The sequence below is a fragment of the Plasmodium cynomolgi genome, chromosome 4 (assembly GCF_000321355.1).
Source record: "Plasmodium cynomolgi strain B DNA, chromosome 4, whole genome shotgun sequence".
Taxonomy (NCBI): domain Eukaryota; phylum Apicomplexa; class Aconoidasida; order Haemosporida; family Plasmodiidae; genus Plasmodium; species Plasmodium cynomolgi.
Window position 1 is genome coordinate 572,437 of NC_020408.1, and position 19,533 is coordinate 591,969.

The 19,533-nt window shown below is 46.4% G+C and overlaps 5 protein-coding genes across 5 annotated transcripts; 4 read left to right on the forward strand and 1 right to left on the reverse strand.

Annotated features, from left to right (window-relative positions):
- Nucleotides 1-97: 97 nt before the first annotated feature.
- PCYB_042310 (serine-repeat antigen) lies at nt 98-3,477 on the forward strand (the record flags this gene model as incomplete). The annotated part of the gene is made up of 6 exons (XM_004225380.1): nt 98-161; nt 492-650; nt 814-869; nt 1,023-1,546; nt 1,837-3,008; nt 3,296-3,477. The coding sequence occupies 6 exons, from the start codon at nt 98-100 to the stop codon at nt 3,475-3,477; spliced, it is 2,157 nt and encodes a 718-aa protein (XP_004225428.1).
- Nucleotides 3,478-5,253: 1,776 nt separating this feature from the next.
- On the forward strand, nt 5,254-5,706 carry PCYB_042320 (iron-sulfur cluster assembly accessory protein; the record flags this gene model as incomplete). The annotated part of the gene is made up of 1 exon (XM_004225381.1): nt 5,254-5,706. One exon carries the CDS (start codon nt 5,254-5,256, stop codon nt 5,704-5,706), a length of 453 nt encoding a protein of 150 aa, XP_004225429.1.
- A 767-nt stretch (nt 5,707-6,473) lies between these two features.
- On the reverse strand, nt 6,474-11,900 carry PCYB_042330 (hypothetical protein; the record flags this gene model as incomplete). The annotated part of the gene is made up of 4 exons (XM_004225382.1): nt 6,474-6,538; nt 6,686-6,748; nt 6,941-10,355; nt 10,401-11,900. 4 exons carry the CDS (start codon nt 11,898-11,900, stop codon nt 6,474-6,476), a joined length of 5,043 nt encoding a protein of 1,680 aa, XP_004225430.1.
- Nucleotides 11,901-15,477: 3,577 nt separating this feature from the next.
- On the forward strand, nt 15,478-16,420 carry PCYB_042340 (merozoite surface protein 4; the record flags this gene model as incomplete). The annotated part of the gene is made up of 2 exons (XM_004225383.1): nt 15,478-15,898; nt 16,077-16,420. The coding sequence occupies 2 exons, from the start codon at nt 15,478-15,480 to the stop codon at nt 16,418-16,420; spliced, it is 765 nt and encodes a 254-aa protein (XP_004225431.1).
- Nucleotides 16,421-17,842: 1,422 nt separating this feature from the next.
- PCYB_042350 (merozoite surface protein 5) lies at nt 17,843-19,303 on the forward strand (the record flags this gene model as incomplete). The annotated part of the gene is made up of 2 exons (XM_004225384.1): nt 17,843-18,743; nt 19,002-19,303. 2 exons carry the CDS (start codon nt 17,843-17,845, stop codon nt 19,301-19,303), a joined length of 1,203 nt encoding a protein of 400 aa, XP_004225432.1.
- Nucleotides 19,304-19,533: the final 230 nt, after the last annotated feature.

Sequence of the window (19,533 nt, forward strand, 5' to 3'; positions counted from 1 at the left end):
AAAGAACCACCACCGCATCGAAACAGAAGCGAGAAAGGACAAGTCCAAACATTACACAAAAAAAAAAAGCTTTACCTGTTTATCACTCCTGTCTACAATGAAGATAAATCAGATTGCGCAGTACGTCCTGCTCGTCCTGGTTGCCCATTTGGTGAAGCGAGGTAGGATCCCCACAGTCTGCAGGCGTTTTTACGTCCTTCGCTGCGCCTTGCCCTTCACCATGAGTCCACACACACAAGCACATACGAACACATGTGTGTGGATTCCTTCAGTTTGCTTCTCCCCCCACCCTCTGTTTGATGAGCTCCATTTGTTCACGCAAACCAGTGCTGTGCCCTTTGTTGTGCATAACTTCTGTGTTCACTACTGAACGATGAACGCTGAACCGTGAACCCTAATCCTCCACGCGCACACCTCAAACTGTGAATTGCGAACCGAAAACATGCTTCCCCCTCCCCCCTCCCCCCTCTTTGCTTGTCTCACCAACGCAGTCAAGTCTAACATTATAGTCAACTGCTTCGGTATGCTACACTGCAGAATATGTCACACAGCCATACGGAATTGCTTCTTATCAGGGACTAGTAACTTAACAAAGTGTATCCAATGCGAGGAGAAGTACTACGACATTCAGCCGTGCACTCACCATACAGGTTCGCGAGGGGAATGACTTTTTCGATTGCATCGTTCTGTACTAGAGTGTAGACCCACATGAGCGCAGCGGCCATCCCGTGAGCATACCACTCTACAACTTGATGCCTCTTTTGGACCGCCCCACCAAAACCACATGCACCTTTTTTCGTCTTCCCCTTTTAGAAAATTTCCTGCAGACCTCCAGGGACAAAGGAGCCTTTGTGGAGATGAAAGATCATGTAAGGGATCATCTGTGCAAAAAAAAAAAAAAAAAATTACGAGCGAAAGAAAGAGTTGAATTTGGAATGACCATTCTTAGTTCAAAGATGGCCACGCCTCTGTGCATAAATGAAGTCATGCATATCTCTTCATTCCGTTCGCACCCTACACAGGATTACCTAACGGAGGACAGAGTGGACGAACTCATTTCTGAGGTGATAAAGTTATCGTTGGAGAAGCAGAAAAATGCAGTGCCGGCAACAGAACACACAAATGAAGAATTCCATAAGAAAATAATGCAGCTCTGTTTGTACTCTAACTTTAATGACAATTACGAAAATGCAAAGAAGCACACCCAGGCAAATGCTGAGGAGGTGGAAAAACACATTCACAAGGTCGTTAGCATGTACATGAAGGAGAGTAACAACATGGAACATATTATTAACTCGCTGAAGAACCCAGCCTTGTGTTTGAAATCCCCAGAAGAGTGGACGAAGGACAGGGCCGGCTACAAGGACAACGATGATGTGCCTTCGGTCATCATACCCGAGCGGAAGCTGTTCAAGCCGTACGAGGTGAAGTCGCTGAAGAGCTCCCTTTACAGTTACCAGTCGAACTGCAACCGGCAGTTCTGCGACAGGTTTTCCGACCCCAACGAGTGCGAGAATAGCATCCGGGTCCTCAACCAGGGCATATGGTAAGTCGGGAGCGGTGCGGGCACTACGCTGTGTAGACGCTACGCTGTGTAGACGCTATGCTGTGTAGACGCTATGCTGTGTAGACGCTATGCTGTGTAGACGCTATGCTGCGTATGCACTATGCTGCGCATACACTATGCTGCGTATACCCTATGCTGCGCATACCCTATGCTTCGTATACACTATGCTGCACATACCCTATGCTGCGCATACCCTATGCTGCGCATACACTTTGCTTCGTAGATGGCTAACCCAACTCACGCCTCCTTCTGCACCCCCCCCCTCTTAGCGGAAACTGCTGGGCCTTCGCCTCCTCGCAAGTGATCTCCGCCTTCAGATGCAGGAAGGGTCTGGGATTCGCGGAACCCTCCGTGAAGTACGTCACGCTCTGCAAAAACAAAAACGCAGATAACTTCCAAGAAAACCCATTCGGTCACTACAACGATAACATCTGTAGTGAAGGGGGACATCTCTCATACTACTTAGAGACGTTAGACAAAACGAAAATGCTGCCTACCTCGTATGACGTCCCATACAACGAGCCATTAAAAGGAGCAGAATGCCCAGAAGCCAACGCCCAATGGGATAACATGTGGGATCAGGTGAACCCATTGACTAGAATTATGAATGGGTATCTCTACCGAGGGTATTTCAAAATTTCCTTTCATGAGTATGCAAGGAGTGGAAGGACTGATGAGCTTATTAGCTTAATTAAAGACTACATAATAGATCAGGGGTCCTTGTTCGTATCCATGGAGGTAAACGAAAAGCTAAGTTTTGATCATGATGGAGAGAAAGTCATGATGAACTGTGAATACAGAGCATCCCCTGATCATGCTTTGGCATTAATAGGGTATGGTGATTATTTAAAACCATCAGGAGAAAGAAGTTCTTATTGGTTACTCAGAAACAGTTGGGGCTCTCATTGGGGGGACAGAGGAAATTTCAAAATTGATATGTATGGTCCTTCCGACTGTAACGGTGCAGTATTATGTAATGCCTTCCCTCTACTGCTCCAAATGAATGGGAATAAAATTACGAAACCGCTTCCAAAAGATTTAGCATCTACGGATAGCAGGATAAGGTATGACCACTCCATGTTCACTAGGGACCAAAACAGGAGACAGTCCAGGAGATACAACTCGGGTGAAGAACAGGACAGACCAAATGGTCAGGCAGATAATAACCCATTTGATAACTCTAAAAATAATGATACATATGATGGCGATGATAGGAATTGGCAAGATTTTGATCCGTTTAGGGAGGGCTACGTTTACCCCTACATGGATAATAGAAGGGACGGGGCACGCCGCAACGAGGAGGACCGCAACAACGAGACGGACCGCAGCAACGAGGGCATGGGTGACAACCGCGGCAGCAAAATCCGCAGAAAAGTTTTCAAGACCTCCCTCGTGGTAAATATTGGGGATACGCAGTTCAACCGGATCATCTACATGAAAAGTAGGCCTCCTGAGGGGAGAAGCGGTGGAGCAGTGGAGCAGTGGAGCGGTGGAGCGGTGGAGCGGTAGAGCGGTGTGCCGGTGGAGCACTTCACCGCTTGGCCGGCCCGCCTCACCGATTCGTCGCCCTCCGCAAGACTTCTCACCACTCCTTACCCATTACCACTCCCTATCCATTACCACTCCTTATGCATTGCCACTCCTTACCCATTACCACTCCCTATCCATTACCACTCCTTATGCATTGCCACTCCTTACCCATTACCACTCCCTACCCCGCCTATGCAGGAAAAGACGAGTACAAGGAGCAGCACTCCTGCCTGCGGACCTACTCCCTGGATTCCCTAGCGGACGTCTCCTGCAGGAACAACTGCAATCAGTATATTGACCTGTGCAAGCATTATACGTCCATTGGGATGTGTCTCATGCGCTTTGCTAACAACTATAAGTGTGTTTACTGTGGCATGTAATAAGGGAGGGTGATTCTCCCCAACTGTGTGTGTGGCAGCGCGGTTGGGATAGCACCAAAAAGGGGAAAAAAAAAAAAAAAAAAAATGCCACAAAATGATCATTTTGTTCGACATGGCAAATAATCAGTTCAATTTTGTTTTTCGTTCCTTCGCGTTTCCCCCCCCATGTCGTATCCGCGACACCTTCATTTCCTTATCCCGCGTGCGAAATATGTAGGCCCCCGATGGCCTTCCGTCAGAAAACTTTTTCCTTTGCCATCACCGCGGCACCCATTTTTGCTCCACTGCACACGCGTAACGATTGTCCACACTTGTTTTTGCGCCCCGTGACGCACTTCACACCCACAAACTAACATTAGCATGCGCTGTCGTGAGGCATCCCACAGTGTTGTTGTTTAATAGACTCATTGTGTGAACACTTGCACACGTTTGTTTTGGTTTTTTTTTTTTTTTACTTTTTTTTTTATGTTATTTTATTTTTTATTTTTTTCACGCGCCGTTTTTGGTTATCTTAAGAGTTGGCCCTCTATATTTTCATTTCGACTTATGTTACCTCGTCGTAATCCACTCGCTCGGCTCAATTTTTATTTGATTTGTGCAATTCCTCCTCCCCCCTCCCCATGGGGGTGGCCAACCGTTCCGCGCGAACAAGCGTATCACGTACATGGGCATAATTGTCCAACAACACACCTTTCCGAGGGGATGTACAAAAAGGGGTTGAAAAAAAGGCTGGAAAAAAAAAAAAAAGAAAAAACACACGTTTGCACCTTTGTGGGGTTATTCATCCGCTTCATAAAATTTCCACTCAATTTGGTTTAATGAATGGGAAAAAAAGTGGAGAAAAAAATGAAGCGCGTTCTTATGCAGGCGCTTATCTTTAGTGAAGCAGACGTGCGGCATTTTCCCGCTTTTTCCCCATTTTTCCGCATTTTTTTTTGGCCATCTTGTCCGAAGCCACGACATGCATGTAGGGCGCGATTTTTCTTCCCCCGATTTTTGCGCGAGGGAAAAATTGCCCAGGAAAATGATCACAGCATAGTGGCCGTTTGGGGAAGCACCCGAAGCGTCCGATACGTCCGAAACGTCCGAAGCGTCCGATACGTCGGGAGCATCTTCCCCTGCCTGTGGCTCTGCCTTTGCCGCCGCCACTGTCACTGCCAACTGCCCTTCTTTAACTTCAAATGTGCCGCGCGCCTCTTCGAATTTTATTCCTATCCCCCGGTGAATTTGAAAAAATTGTTACTCGCACGATGTATGTATGTGCGCATGTGAGCATGTGTGCTTAGCGACGTAATGCCGTGCAACATGCCCTTTCTCGCGAGGGTTCGCAGGTTAACCCCTTTTGCGAAGTTCCCCCCCCCCGTAGGCGCGGCCAGTCACGCACGCCTCGAGCGACCAACTGATGCGGTGAGCATAACGTAGGGGGGTTGGCACTCCATTTTGTTACATTTTAATGGGACGTTTTATTTTTTCTTTTTTTTATTTTCTTCTTTTTATTTTGTTTTTTTTCTTTTTTTTTTATTTTCCGCTTCGTTTGCTAAAACCGTCTGAGCCGCTTCCCCTTGCGAGGTCCCCCAAGCGGAGTCATATCAGCGTTACGACTGAGGCCGGCAAAAAGTAGAGAAGCTTATCGACGCCCCCACCCCACCCCCGTTGTAGAGCAGTAGATAGAAGAGGGCTAATGGACATGGCCAAGGTTATCAACCCACATACACATGCATCTCTCCTCAGTTGTGTAAAGCCAAACAGGTTGCACAACCCAACTTGGAGGGAAAAATGTTCCACCTGTTAAAGGGCAACCGCGCTCCCAAATTTCGGAGCGCCCTCATTAAGAAGATACCCTATGGATCAACCCCCAAGGAAGAAAATACCAAACCGAATACGACCAATCAAATTATCCACCTCACCAGTGATGCAATCAACAAAATGAAACAAATAAATTTGAAGTATAAAAACTCAAAAGCGTTAAAGGTATCCGTAGAAGCTGGGGGGTGCTCAGGATTCCAGTATTCCTTTTCCCTAATCGATAAAACAAACATACAAGAGAAGGACTTGGTCGTTTATAATAGAGAGTGCCTCGTAGTGATTGACAAAGGGGCAGCAGAAATTCTCAGGAACTCCAAAATAGACTACACCAATAATCTCATTGCGAAGAAATTCGTCATCGAAAATATTCAAAATCTCTCCAAGTGTTCCTGTGGCAACTCCTTTGATGTCAAGCTTTTTTAAGTGCCACATGGGGGGAGCGGAAAGCGAACACCACTGCTCGAAGACCACCGTTTGAAGGCCACCGTTTGAAGGCCACCGTTTGAACACTCCTCTTCGAAGGTCACTGCGTTGAGAGCAGCAAGGGAGGATTGCCGCATGTCGGGTGAAGACAGCTCGAAGGGAAATAACCCTCTCGTCAATTTTTGCTCAACGGTTTAATGTGTCAAATCTTATAATAAATGAAACGCAAGGAGAGAAAATATTGCCTGCCCAGTATACACCTGCGCAACGATTTTTTTTTGTGAAGAAGCGAGCAGTGCGAAGTGGGCAGTGCGAAGTGGGCAGTGCAAAGCGGACAGTGATCAACAAAGAGTTATCAACAAACAATGAATGACGAAGGATGAATGACAACGGATGAAGGACAACGTCAGGGGGGACGTCTACCCGAGGAGCCACCTCGAACTTCAAATCAAAGCAGAGGCCAATCGGATGCTCATCTCTCATATGTACACAAAAAAAAAAAGGGGAGAGAGAGAGAGATAGATAGAGAAGGGGGAGCTGCATGGAATCTTCCTCCACAGCTTCGAATCATCTAGACGGATGCATACAATCGGATGAATAGTCGCCAAAATGGAAAAAGGGGTGACACATAAGGCACTGGCCAGCGGCGCATCGAAGGAATTGACAAGGGGCAGGTCCCACCCAACGGCACGCACAGACAAGGTGATCTACGCTGCATGTGCGTTGGCGACGGAACGGACGGGGTTACTCTCGCTTTCCCTGTGGTGCTACAAGTTGACGTTGTTCATTCGGGTGTTGAAGTCGTGAATTTTGCGCTTAATTTTGTCCATGTCTGCAGGGGGGAGGGGAGGCGAATGTTGAGGGGCAACAGGCTAGCAGAGCAACTTCCAAACTGACTAGCAAGTTAGCTGACTAGCAGGTCAACTTCAAACCCACGCGCGCAGCCACGCGCGTGAAGGAGTGACAACGCCCCGGTTACCTTCGTAGGCGTAAGAAAGGATATTGGACGCGGAGTCGTTGGAGAGAAGGGAATATTTGTCATCTGCATCGAGGGGGGAAGGCGGGAAACAAAATGGGTGCGATTCGTAGTTGGCGGGGAGCCACGTGGGAGAGAGAAGGCGAGCCGCGATATTGCCTTTCTCGCGCTTCGTTCAAACTGATCAAGCTGTTCATACTGCTCGAACTGCTCAAGCTGCGCACACTGCTCGAACTGCCCACACCGCTTCCTCCTTACCAGTCATGGTGGTGCGCTCGGGAGATATGTCCGAGTTGCAAAACAAGTAGGGGTAGCGCCTGCAGAGGCTGCTGGGGTCGGGGCCCGTCAGGGCCGAAGAGGAGGTCGCCTTGGAGTACTTAAATTTAAGCTGCGTCTTTTTGGTGGCCTTGAATTTTTGCGCAAACAGTTTTTCCCGTTTGACGCGCGCATTGAGGAGGAGCAACCGGAAGGGGGGTTCCACCCGTGCGAGAATTTGCTTGTTGATCACACGGACGAATTTGTACAGACTGTCGATGCATCTGTACACTTTTACGAGGCGTTCTTCATATTTTAAATAATGCAGTTTGAGGAGAAAGTTGAGTAGCCATTTTCTATTACAAAAGGTAACAAAGTGATCCAGACTTTGGGTGAAAATTTCGATCTTCGTCAAGTGTCTATAGTGAAAGAGACGAGGATAAGCCTCGTTCATCCGCAGCAGGTGCATGACGTTGGACTGTTCCTTGCTGGTTAGCAGCACTTCCAAACTGTTTGTCGCGTACAGGAGCCTACTCCTATTGTTATGTTGATACGACTTCAACACGAAGAAGAAGAACCAGTCCTGCATTTTTCTCTGCATCAGTTTATTCAAAATGAAGGAAAACACCCCACAGTGTTTCAAAACGGGGGTACTCCCCTGCACTATATTTCCTACCTGTGGACCCCTCAATAGGAAAAAATACTTTAGCAAATACTCCTTCATCTTAAACTTGAAAAAGCACTCTGCCCTGTGGATCCCCTTTTCCAACGTCGCTTTGTCCAAGTGCTGACACAGCTCATTATTAGCATACATTAAATTGTCGCAGGCCAGTTTGTTCTTCCTCTCCATTTGATGAAAAAAATTTTTCTGTATTTGCAAAAAGGCGTAATACTTCTGACGTTGGACCATCCTACAAATGACTTTTATTATCCGAAAGACATTCTTCTCAAGGAAAATCTTCTTGCCGATTCGATTATCCCGCAAGCGAATGTAACCGAGGAATACTCTTCGAAGGTACACCTTATACATCGTGAAAACAAAATAAGTTACATAATCATAGTGGAATTTTAACTTGGACAACACGTACCCCTTTACCCTTCGTTCGTAGTTTGCCAAAATGCTATTTACACGAGTGAGTGAATAACATACAGCATTCTTCCTCCGACTTAGGGTTCTATTATTATGTAAAAACAGCTGGAAGTAACTACTCATTTTTCTTTTGTACAAGTTAGACAAGGAATGAAAGAGAAGGAGGAGACTTTGCCGATCTACAATTTCTTGGTAGCTACTTTTTTCCTTAACGAGTAAATTGAATAACATATTATTTGTCTTCACTTGATAAGTTACAAAATTTGTTTCATAACTTTTTATCATTAAAAAGTTAAAATAATTTTGCATTTTTTTTCTAACATAGAATTGTAATTTATCTACCACATTTTTCAGTATCTTTTCTTGTTTCTTTTTTTCTTGTTCAAGTCCCTTTTCGTAATAACATTTTATTTGCAATTCAATAAAGGCATGTTTCAAAACGTGCCGTCTACACACCCTATCGACTATCTGAAGGAGATGCTTCAAATAGAGTAGGTAAACCATTTTTTGTTTCTCTACCATGTAGGTGTGAACCGATTCTATGGTTAGATACTCCTTACATCTAACTTGGTTCCCTTTCCAAATGGGTTCTACTTTGTTGCCAATCTGTTCAAACACTTCCATATCGCTCGATCGGAATAACAAAGTGACGTTCTTTTCGTAGCGATCTTTTTTCTTAAAAATGTATACCAATTTGAATACGTATCTGTCCTTCTTCTTCTTGCTCCTCTTAACTATGCTCACATTTAAAATGTTGTCATACGGGATGCACGTTATTATATTTTTATCATTCAGCTTAATCAGCAGGTAGTTACAGGCCAGAGTGACCACAATGGAAATATATTTCCGGAACATCAACCCTACGTTCATCTCCACTTGGTATTCTTCCTCCTCCTTCATCAAATTTTTTACCTCATCATTTATGTGTTCGTAGCATCTTTTGTTTAGCACCATTTTGGTCAAATCTGCCCCTCGCAGGGCTTCGTCGCAGAGTACGTTTCTGGGCGCTTCTCCGAGGCGGCGCTCGAAGGGGTTCCTCCCGGGGGGGATCACACCGCCGGGCGCACCCCCACTACCCATACCGCTGCTTGACATGCCTGCACCCTCGTCGCTCCTTTCGTTTACCCTGTATGTGTAAATTTCTTCAAAAAAAAGTTTGTCCATTTTAAACTCTTCGATGTCCTTCACTAGGGTGTCGTTGCTCGAGCAGGCCTGCCGCTCCTGCTGCTGATCCTGCTGCTGATCCTGCTGCTGATCCTGCTGCTGATCCTCCCCCAATCCGAGGCTGCCGCACTCCGACGTCACGTCGAAGCTGTTTAGTGCGTCTTCGTCATTACTCGGGAGCTTCACTCGCTCGCGACTGGGGCCCTCCCCAGGAACATCACCGGTGTTGCCTCCCCTGTAATCATCTGCACAACGCGGTGCGTACTTTTCATTACGCCGCTTACCCGGGGGGACCCTGCTCTTCCCATCGCCATCCGCCATGCAGCCTATCCGTTCGCTACAACGTAAAATCACTTCATCGCAGCGGTTTACTTCACTTTCTCCATTTCGCAAGTCCCTCCAGTTGGAAGAATTTGCCAGCATGTTAAACGAACTGTTGCTGTTAATCCTACGACCGAGGTGCGAGAAAAAAAATTCTTCTGCTATCTCAGGGTGGCGTGCCCCCCGATTTTCCTCGACATTTGAACACGATTTGCTCGTGAAAGGGTTGCCGCGACTGCTTCGGGTGTCGTCACCACTGCGGTTGGAGCGGTTGGAGCGGTTGGAGCGGTTGGAGCGGTTAGAGCGGCTGCTGCGGTCAGTGCCATTAGCGCGGTCAAGGCGGTCGCTACTATCACTGGTGCCACTGCCCCCCCTGAGAACTTCCCGTTTATTGCCCATTTTTCCACCGCACCGACTGCCCTTACTACAAATTGAAACGACACCCCGCGCGGTAAGGCCCCCCCCGTGGCGACACTTTTTTTGCGCATCACTGCGACCCGAGGGGGTAGCACTTGCGGTGCCGCGGCAGTTGCTGGGCTGAGCGGGTTCCCTGACCGTCACACCAGTAATCTGGCCGCTCACTTCGCCAAATGAGTTAAATGTGACAATTCCTGCGCTTTCTTCGCTTTCTCCGCTTTCTTCGTTTTCTCCACTTTCTCTGCTTTTTCCGCTTCCAACCCTGGCGACGCACACTGCGCGCGCCCTACACTCCGCGACCGAAACCGTCGAGGAATTCACACCGCCACCACTCGCCTGGGCAAAAGGGGTAATTTTCACTTCTAGTGCACTACGGGTAATTTCACACCTCATTTTTTTTTCCTCCATTTTTCTCACTTCCCCTTTTGATTCCCCTTTTGCTTCCCCTTTCGCGCCCCCTTTTGCTTCCCCTTTCGCGCCCCCTTTCGCTTTGTTTTTCACTCCCTTTTTCATTTCCTGTTTCCTCCCAACGGTCAAATTTCCCGGGTAGCCGCGCAACTGCCCATTTTTATGGCCCTCCAAAGAATTAACCACCACGCGATCACCACTCGCATCATTGTAACACTTCTTCTCCTGCGCCCTCGATGACAAAAATGAATGATGTGCGCTAAACACTGTGCCACTCGAACCCTCGAACGGGTTATTTAATTCTTTGATATGTTCCGCGTTCGTCGGCACCTCCAAACAGCTCTGCCCAATGTGATGTTCCCCCGCTGCTCCGTTTTTACCGATCTCCCGATTACCCCTGTTGTCTCCCCTATCGGTGCTTCCACTTGGTGAATTTTTAATAGATGAAGAATTGCCATGCCGCTTATTTGTCGATAGTGCTTCCCGCGCCACACCCACATGTGGTTCATCTGCGCGGGGTGGTGATGCCATTCGGAGTGGTGATGCCACTCGGGGTGTCTCCTCCTCACCGACGTCTTCACTTTCATAACTAAAGGGGTTAGCAGTCCCGTGGGAGAAATTTTGGAGTACTTTGGGATGACCCACCATGGGACTGCTTCGACCTACCCATTTTTCCGACCCATGTGCGTAGACACTTTTGCAATTTACACCCCATGAATATTTCTCCCTGGTTCCTCCGTTCACCTTGTTATAATCAACATGGGGTAGTGCTCCCCCCATATGTCTTTGCTGTCGCGCCGCTTCATCCATCGCTTCAAAGTGGCTACCGGGCGTAACCTGTACCTGTTCGTGTGATGCGTACGAGGGGGGTCCATTTGGATTTCCCTTTACGAACAATTTTTTTTTTTTCTTCTTATTCTTCTTCTTCTCCTCCTCCTCATGCGGAAGTGGCACATGGAAGGATCCATTACGTCCACGAATGGGCCCCAAACGGGTTACACCTTTTACAAGGCATATTTCTTCCGACCTTGTTTCGCAAAAGGTACCGTCTGACGGGCTGTCGTGCCGCTCCCTGCTGATTGGCCTCCCCCATGGTGGACTTTTTTTTAGGAAGAGCTTCAACTCTTCATTCGTTAGTGTGTACAGTTGGTCATTATGGCCAATTTTCTGATGCGTTGAATTTACTCGCAGAGCGGCATTATCAGGATGAACTACACTTTCGATGTACTCAAGTTTGGAGGATAAATATTTTGACTTGGGTTGGTCATCCAGTGCGTACATTTGAACAACTTCTTTTTTTTTCCCTCCACTATTGGTTTGTAATACCCTTGTGTCTTCTTTCCTGTTTTGGTTTTTCACCTCAACTGTAGCTTTTGCCTTTTGAGTGCCTTGATTGATCTTACCCTGATATACCATCGCGTCTGTGTGGCCAAACGACTTTTCACTCCCCCGGAATTCAGCTGATCTGATGTGAGGAACTCCCCCGTTTGTTCCCCCTCGGGGTAAGTCTCCTATATCATCAATATTGTACATATATAGCATGTTCCAATTATCAGTACTCATGTTTTTTTTTTTTTCTTTTGGGGGGGGTGGAGAAAAAAAGCAAAAGTAAATTCGCCTAGCGGTAGAATGTCAATCTGTTGAGAGATGTCAGGTCATATGTGATAACTTCTAACGTGCTGCATGCGTGTGTATGGGTATATACGTGCACTGCCTCTCCGCACACACACATGTGTGTGTAGGTATGTACAAAAAAAAAAATGAACTGCTCTGTGAATAGAGAGAAAGCAGATCAGCCCGCGTGAGCTTCAAAAATTAGGAGAAGTATACAAAATGGGCATACAGAATTGGGTAAACAACTATGTGTTGTAAAAAGTGACACTTGCCCCAAAAAGGGAGGGGGTTAAACGCGACAGATTGTTGGCAGACAAATGGTGGAGTGGCATTGAAGGCAGCTTCTCTCTGCTTTATCACATGTGTCCTTTTTTGCCCCTTCAAAGTTTAAGTAAGAATACGGACACGTGTGATCCGCGCTGTGTTTCAAAACGGTGGTGCTGATTACCGCACCTGACGGTGTTACACGTGCTCGGTTTGGTGAAAGGGGGTCTCTACGGGGGCTGGATCTGCCTGCCCCTTCGTTTGCTTCTCCGTCAGCCTCGTCTTGCCGCTCGCAAAACCATCAGTGCAGCGCTCTCAAAATGGTGCAAGCAAACTTGAGCGTGCAAACTTGAGCGTGCAAACTTGAGTGTACAAACTTGAGTGTGCAAACTTGAGCGAGCAAATTTGGTTCCCCCAGTGGGTCTACGTTTTCGTTACATATAAGCATATACATAACAGTGATGCTTTGTAACCTGATAGGGTTAAATCGGTTGGATTAACTTCTCTACTCTACTACGGTTATCAAAAAAAAAAAACACTTTCTGGGGGTGAAAAAAGCTACATGCATATGTACATGCGTGCAGAAGTCCACACGCATATATGTTCGCCTCAATACCAAATGGCTTGTCCCTGCACGGTTACATCAATACGCGTGGGCATGCACTGTCGCTCCAGGCTAGTGGTACGGCGAGTGTCCAGTTTTCAAAAGGCTACAATATTTGGCGCAGTGGGTTGCGCAAAAATGGGTGCAGGCGCATGTAGGGCAGTTAGACAGGAAACGAAGCGCTCATGCTTACGTTTGTCAAAAAAACGCAATATGCGAAAAATAATTGTCGAGCTGTGCTCGTTCCAAAGGAGGGAAACGGAAAAGTGTGGGAAAAAAATGTCTTCATGTATGCCGCTTTTTGCAAACATGTACATGTATGCATATGCATGTGTATGTATGTATATATATATATTTCCATTTGTATACACATACGTAAACGCATCGTCGCATTACACACTTTTTTTGAGAAATGAAATCTGTTAACAAAAATTGTGAGGATTATGTGCTTAACGCGGAAAAAAAAAAAAAATATATATACCCCTGTAGGTATGTGTACACGTTGTGCGTGAGCACTCCCCATTAAAGCTTTTTCTTTTTTTTTTTTGGGGGGGGCACCTTTTTCTTTGTTTTCCCCTTTTGATATTGCCCATTCGGGATGTAACCCTGATTTTACTACTTTGTTTTGTGTCACTCTGTCCCTTTTGCGCCATTTAATTTGTTTTCTTCAGCCTATACGAGCCATCATCCACACCGCACGGCATGCTAGCGAAATTGCAAAAATAAAAAATAAAAAAATAAAATAAAAATAAAAAAGTCATGCAAAAAGGTGAAATAATTATGAACTGTTCATAACATTTTTGCATGTCTTTATTTTTTTTCCGTTCCTTCTGTATTGCCTGTTCAGGTAAAAACGACCTGCTTTGCAGAATTAAATGAGTCCCCCTGTGGCTACTACTCAATAACGTTACAACGTTAATGCATTTGCCAAAACCAATGTTGTGAAGAAAAGGTCTATCCCTTTTTTAGCTGTCGAATGAATGTAGAAAGGCTTTTTATGCATGGGAGGTTGGCGGAAGGGAACGCAAACTTCGGTTTCGAAGAAGGCTACAAGAAGGGAAAATAAAAAAAAAATAGTATACCGATGGCACGACCGTGAGTAAATAAAACTCGCAGTTGTGGTAAACTGTGGGTGGGTGGTCCTTTCGCCTTCTTTTTTACAATACGCGGACAGTTGGGAAATGATGGGGAATAAATTTACAAACTGGCATGCGCAAAATGGACAATACTGGACTGAATCATTTTCACTCCTTTCGTGCATCGCTACACAATGTGCATTCCACAGACGAAAGGAACAAGTTGACCTTGAAGCATAAAAGAGAAATTTAAATTTGCAAATTGGGGGGACACGCAACTTGGAGAGGTGAAACAAAAGCACACATATGTGTACATGAACATATACATAAGCATGTGTGTGGATATTGTCCATCCTGAACAGCACGTTGGCGAAGTTTCACAAGGTGATCTCTCCCCCGAGATGCTTTATTTTGGTTATTTTGTGGGCAGTCCAGATTTTGCCATTTGTTGTGGTTTCCGATACATTGGCTAAAACTCCTGCGCATATGCGTAGTAGCAAAATTGCAAGCATAGCAAAGAAGTTTCAGCTTGAGGTATTTAATGAGTGCCATTAGGTGTAGGAGAGTTGATCGCGGTAGGTACATGCCAATCTGTTTGGGGAGAAATAGCTCCACGTCGCCCCAATCGAAGGTCACCCATTAGGGGAGGAAACGAGGAATTTACCACTGCGCAGCTTTTTTCCCCCCAATTTTAATATAGATTGTGTCATCCTTTTTTTTTTTTTTTTTTTTAATTATAAATTATTGCTCCACTTTGGGATTTTTTTTTTTTTTAACGCGAATTGTAGCTTCACACTTTTTAACGAGGGGAGATGCGCAACACGGATTATTACGCACAAAATATATTATGTGCATGCGAAGAGGGGAGGGGAAAAGAACTGTTCTTCCTCCAGTGGAGTGAGCATATGATTTCTATTCGTCTACGGAGGGGTGGTGGATCCCATGAAGGGGAATTTCCTCCTCTGTTACGCCTCACGTGGGGGCAAGTACATATGGACATACATTCATACACATGCACACGCATGCGATCTTGCACCCCACCCAGGGAGGCGTGTCCGATGTGCATCTCATTTACTTACCCTCGGTGGTTACAGCACAGGTAAGAATACTCTTTCGATGGAGACGAAAAAGGAAGGAATGCCCCAATGCTAATGTGTAATGGTTTTTGTTTCACGTGAATCACACAAATTTGTTTGCGGAGAAATGTGTAAAAGGAAGAGGCCTGGGTGATCGGAAAAGCCAAAAACAGACGTAAAAATTGTATTATTTTTTTTTTTTTTTTATCCCCCACGTTCAGAAATGAAGCATTGGCTATGTTGAAAATATTCGAAGAGTTTTTTTTTTGGCAAATATCCCTAACCCTGAAAATTTCCAATTTGTTTTGCCACCATTTCGCTTTCGCGAAGTTCTAACCATTTTGTGATACTTACAATTACAACCTTTTAGATCGATCAGTGTGGGCGTGAAATATTTTTTTTTTTTTTTTGGAACTCTCTTTGTGTGCCGAACAGATTGGGATCACACGTTTGGGTGTTTGAGCGCATATTGTTTTTGCTCACAGTTTTGCCCCCCATTTCGCAGCATGAAGGTGGCCTACTTTTTGTCCGCTCTGGACTTGCTCATTATTTTCAGCTTGTACTTGGGTGGGACGTGTAGCGGCTTCGCGGACATTGCTCCCTGTATAAGACATGGTCGCATTTTGGGCGAATCGGGTGAGGAGAACGGCGGTTTGAGCGGTGGTTCAAGCGGTGGTGCGAGTGGCGATGGGAGTGACACCACGAACGCTGCCGCCAATGCTGCCGCCGATACTGCCGCCGATTCTGCCGCCGATTCTGCCGCCGATTCTGCCGCCGATGGTATCGCCAACGGGGCTTCCAACGGTGATGCAAGTGGCGGTCCTAGCCCCCCCGCGGGGAACAGTGGCAGTGAGGGAAGCGACCCAGTGAACTCACAGACTCCTCCCAGCGCCTCGCCAACGAGGAACTCGCAGAATACCCCTCCATGTGGGGAAAAATGACGCGGTGATGAAGCGGTGATGAAGCGGCGATGAAGCGGCGGCGAAACGGACAGACACGGAACACAACCAGACAGCACCGCAAAGAACGAGCGAACACCGCTTGAGCCACCTCAACAAGTGGAGCACGAAAATATAAACTCCCTTTTTTCGCGCCCTATTGGCAGGTAGCGGAGGCCAAACGGGTGACCACAATGGAGAGGCAGCAAATGGAAATTACGACGAGCTGGGAGACGAGGAGGACGGTGAAGAATACGAAGATGAAGAGGATGATGACTCGTACGATTTAAATGAACTGGACGAAAATGAAAATTTATGTTTGGACAATAATGGTGGATGTGGAAATGACAAAATATGTGAAGATTTAGGGAAGGGGATAGTGAAGTGTTTGTGTAAGCCGGGGTATAAGCTGGTTGGCACGGAGTGTGTGGAGTCATCAAAATCGTCTTCGTTGAATTCGTTTTTCTGTTGGTTTCTGCTTCTGATTATTGTTTTGGCTTCCATAAATTAGTTTTTCCCGCGGCACGATCATGGGTGTGTTTGTGGAGGGGTGAAGTGGGGAGGAGTGGGAAGACGTGTGGAGGAGTGGGAAGACGTGTGGAGGAGTGGGAAGACGTGTGGAGGAGTGGGAAGACGTGTGGAGGAGTGGGAAGACGTGTGGAGGAGTGGGAAGACGTGTGGAGGAGTGGGAAGACGTGTGGAGGAGTGGGAAGACGTGGGGAGGAGTGGTGGTTGTTTTTCTCTCCGTTATGGTCATACGATTAGCGATCTGAATACTTGGGATTTATTTTCCCTTTTTAACGCGTCACTGGGGGTGACGCCCTCCTCGTGCGCGGCGAGTTTAACTTATCCTCCATGTTGTGGGACTGGTTCGTTGTCAAGGAGGGGTAACTGGGAAAATAAGAAAATAGGAAAATGTTACGTCTCCCTCTGCGCATTTTAGGCGAATTTTTAAGCATTTTTTTTTTGAAAATTTTTTGCACATTTTTAAGAGATTTTTTTTTCGCACTTTTAAGCGATTATTTTTCGCGTTTGTTTCTCATTTTTTTCTCGCTTTTTTCGCGTTATTTTTCCAATTAACTTCGCAACTTTTGAAAGGCCCACGCACTGTTTTAAAAATTTTAGTGCACAACGCAACAGCAGTTTGGTACCTTAGTTACTGTGCTGCGCGGCGGGAAAAAAAGAAAAAAAAGAGGAAAAAAAGAGAGGAAAGAAAAAAGAGCAATTTTCGACCTCCTGCAATGTTCCGATTTTTTTTTGTTTTTTTTTTTTTTTTTGGGGGGGGAGGAGCGCAAAATGGGGGAACTAGGTGCACATCCAGGTGTGCACAAATAATCCCACCGCGGGGGAGGGGTCAGATTTGTTCTACCCGTTCGATCAGGAGCAATGTGGAACAGTTCTGCAGAATGTGCACGTGAAAAAAATTGTCCTTTTCCATCGCTAGGTGCGTTAAAAAAAATGGCACATCTTATTTGCTTTTTTTTTTTTTTTTTTTGTGTGAAAATAGCTAGGATAAAAAAATAGCGAAAAAAAAGTAGCGGAAAAAAAAAGTAGTGGAAAAAAATGACAACGGTGTAGAGAAAAAATTGCAACGGTGTAGAAAAACTCTTGCAACGACATATTGCGAACAAATTAGAACACGTTAGAACAAGTGCAGTTTCCCAGGAACTAGGAGAGTGTGCAGGAACGCCACGCGAACCCTTCGGGATTCTTGCGCCCTTGAGGGACTGAGATTGAGGTTGCTAATTTGGCACCTTCAGTCTGCCACGTTAAGTGGCCTCTTAAATTTAGCTCTTCAGTCTGGCGCGTTAAGTGGCCTCTTTAATTCGCCTCACCAAATTGCCGCTTAATCTGCCGCTTAATCACCGCTTAATCACCGCTTAATCGCCGCTTAGTTTGCCCCTTTTCCCCTTATGATGATATATACAGCACGATGGCCATCGCACGCATCGTGTTAGCTATCCACCTCTTCCTCCTCTGCAGTTTCCACTCGGGACGTCCCCTCGAGGTCTCCCTCTGGAGAAAAGAAAATGCTCACCTGGGGACACAGACAAACAGATTGTTGAGGGAAGAGGGGAAGAATGGCCAAGTAGACCAGGTCAAATTGCCTCCCATCTCGGGTACAGAAGGAAGAAAGGAAATTGGAACGAACAGCAAATTGCAACTGCGAGGTGAGGGAGATGAACAGGATTCCCAATCCGCCGAAACCCCTAAGTCGGAAGAGGCAGGCAAAGAAGATGCTGAAAAAGATGCAGAAAAAGTAGAAAAAAATGTTAATCAAGCTGAAAATGACAATCCTACCTCGACAGATGCAGAGCGAGCTAAAGTCGAAGAAGGCCAAGTGCCTAAGGGAGAGCAAATGAAAACGCTAAGCAATGAAAATGATCAGAAGGATGAAGGAAAGACAAATGAAGATAAAGAAGAAAAAAAGGAAGACAATAAAGGAGACGGTGAGAAAGGAGAGAAGGAATCTGAGGACAAATCGGGGGATAAGGGCGAAGGCGAGCCCAAAGAAGGAGAAGGCACCGAGGAAAAGAACAATTTGGAAAGCAAAAACGCAGAAGCGGATGTGGCGGAACACAAACAAGACGATGCCAATTCGAAAGGAGACAATAATTCGCCAGACGGGGAAAAACCAAAGGCGGGAAGCACTGATAACCCAAAGGAGGGAAGCACTGGTGACCCAAAGGAGGGAAGCACTGGTGACCCAAAGGAGGGAAGCACTGGTGACCCAAAGGAGGGAAGCACTGGTGACCCAAAGGAGGGCAACCCTGGTAACCCAAACAAGGAGAATGCAAAGGATGGCGATGACGATGGCAACAAACTTCACTTAGGTAAGAATCACCTTTTTTTGACGAGAGGCAAAATACGATGAGGACATACTTGAGAGTGTTGAGATGGTTTTCCCCCAGAAAGGCGTTTCGACGGAGGGGCAAATACGGGGTGGATAAAAATGAGGACCTTCTCCCGTTTGGCACTCTTCCATTTTTCGTGTGTGTGCAAATCCCCCCGCACTGGAGGAACGAACCACTGTACTGACTACTCCACGTGGTAAGGTAATACAACACTTTGCTCCCTTCTCCTTTCTACAGACAAATTGGATGATAAGGTTCCCCACTACAGCGCCCTGAGGAACAACCGAATAGATAAAGGCGTAACGGACACCATGGTGCTAAACTATATAATAGGAGATAACACAAAGTCTTGCTCCGTGAACAACGGGGGGTGCGCAGACGACCAAATATGCATACGGATCGATAACATCGGGATTAAGTGCATCTGTAAGGAGGGGCATTTATTTGGGAACAAGTGCATTCTGACCAAGTCGTTTGCCATTAGTTCGTTTTTCTCTGCTGGTCTATCCGTCCTACTGGCTTTGCTCTGGATGTTTTAATTGGGGGTATGCGTTTGGGGAGCACTATGTAGGGGTTGCTCGCTTGGGGTGCAGAGCTCAACGGGGGCCCCTCGTGCGTTGGGTGCCACGTTGGATGTCCGGTTGGCTGCCCCGTTGGCTGCCCCGTTGGCTGCCCCGTTGGACGTCCCACTGGCTACCCATTTTTCCACCCACTTATTTTTTTTTTTTCCTCCCCTTCGGTAAGGTTCCCTACACGTAAGCGAATTCTA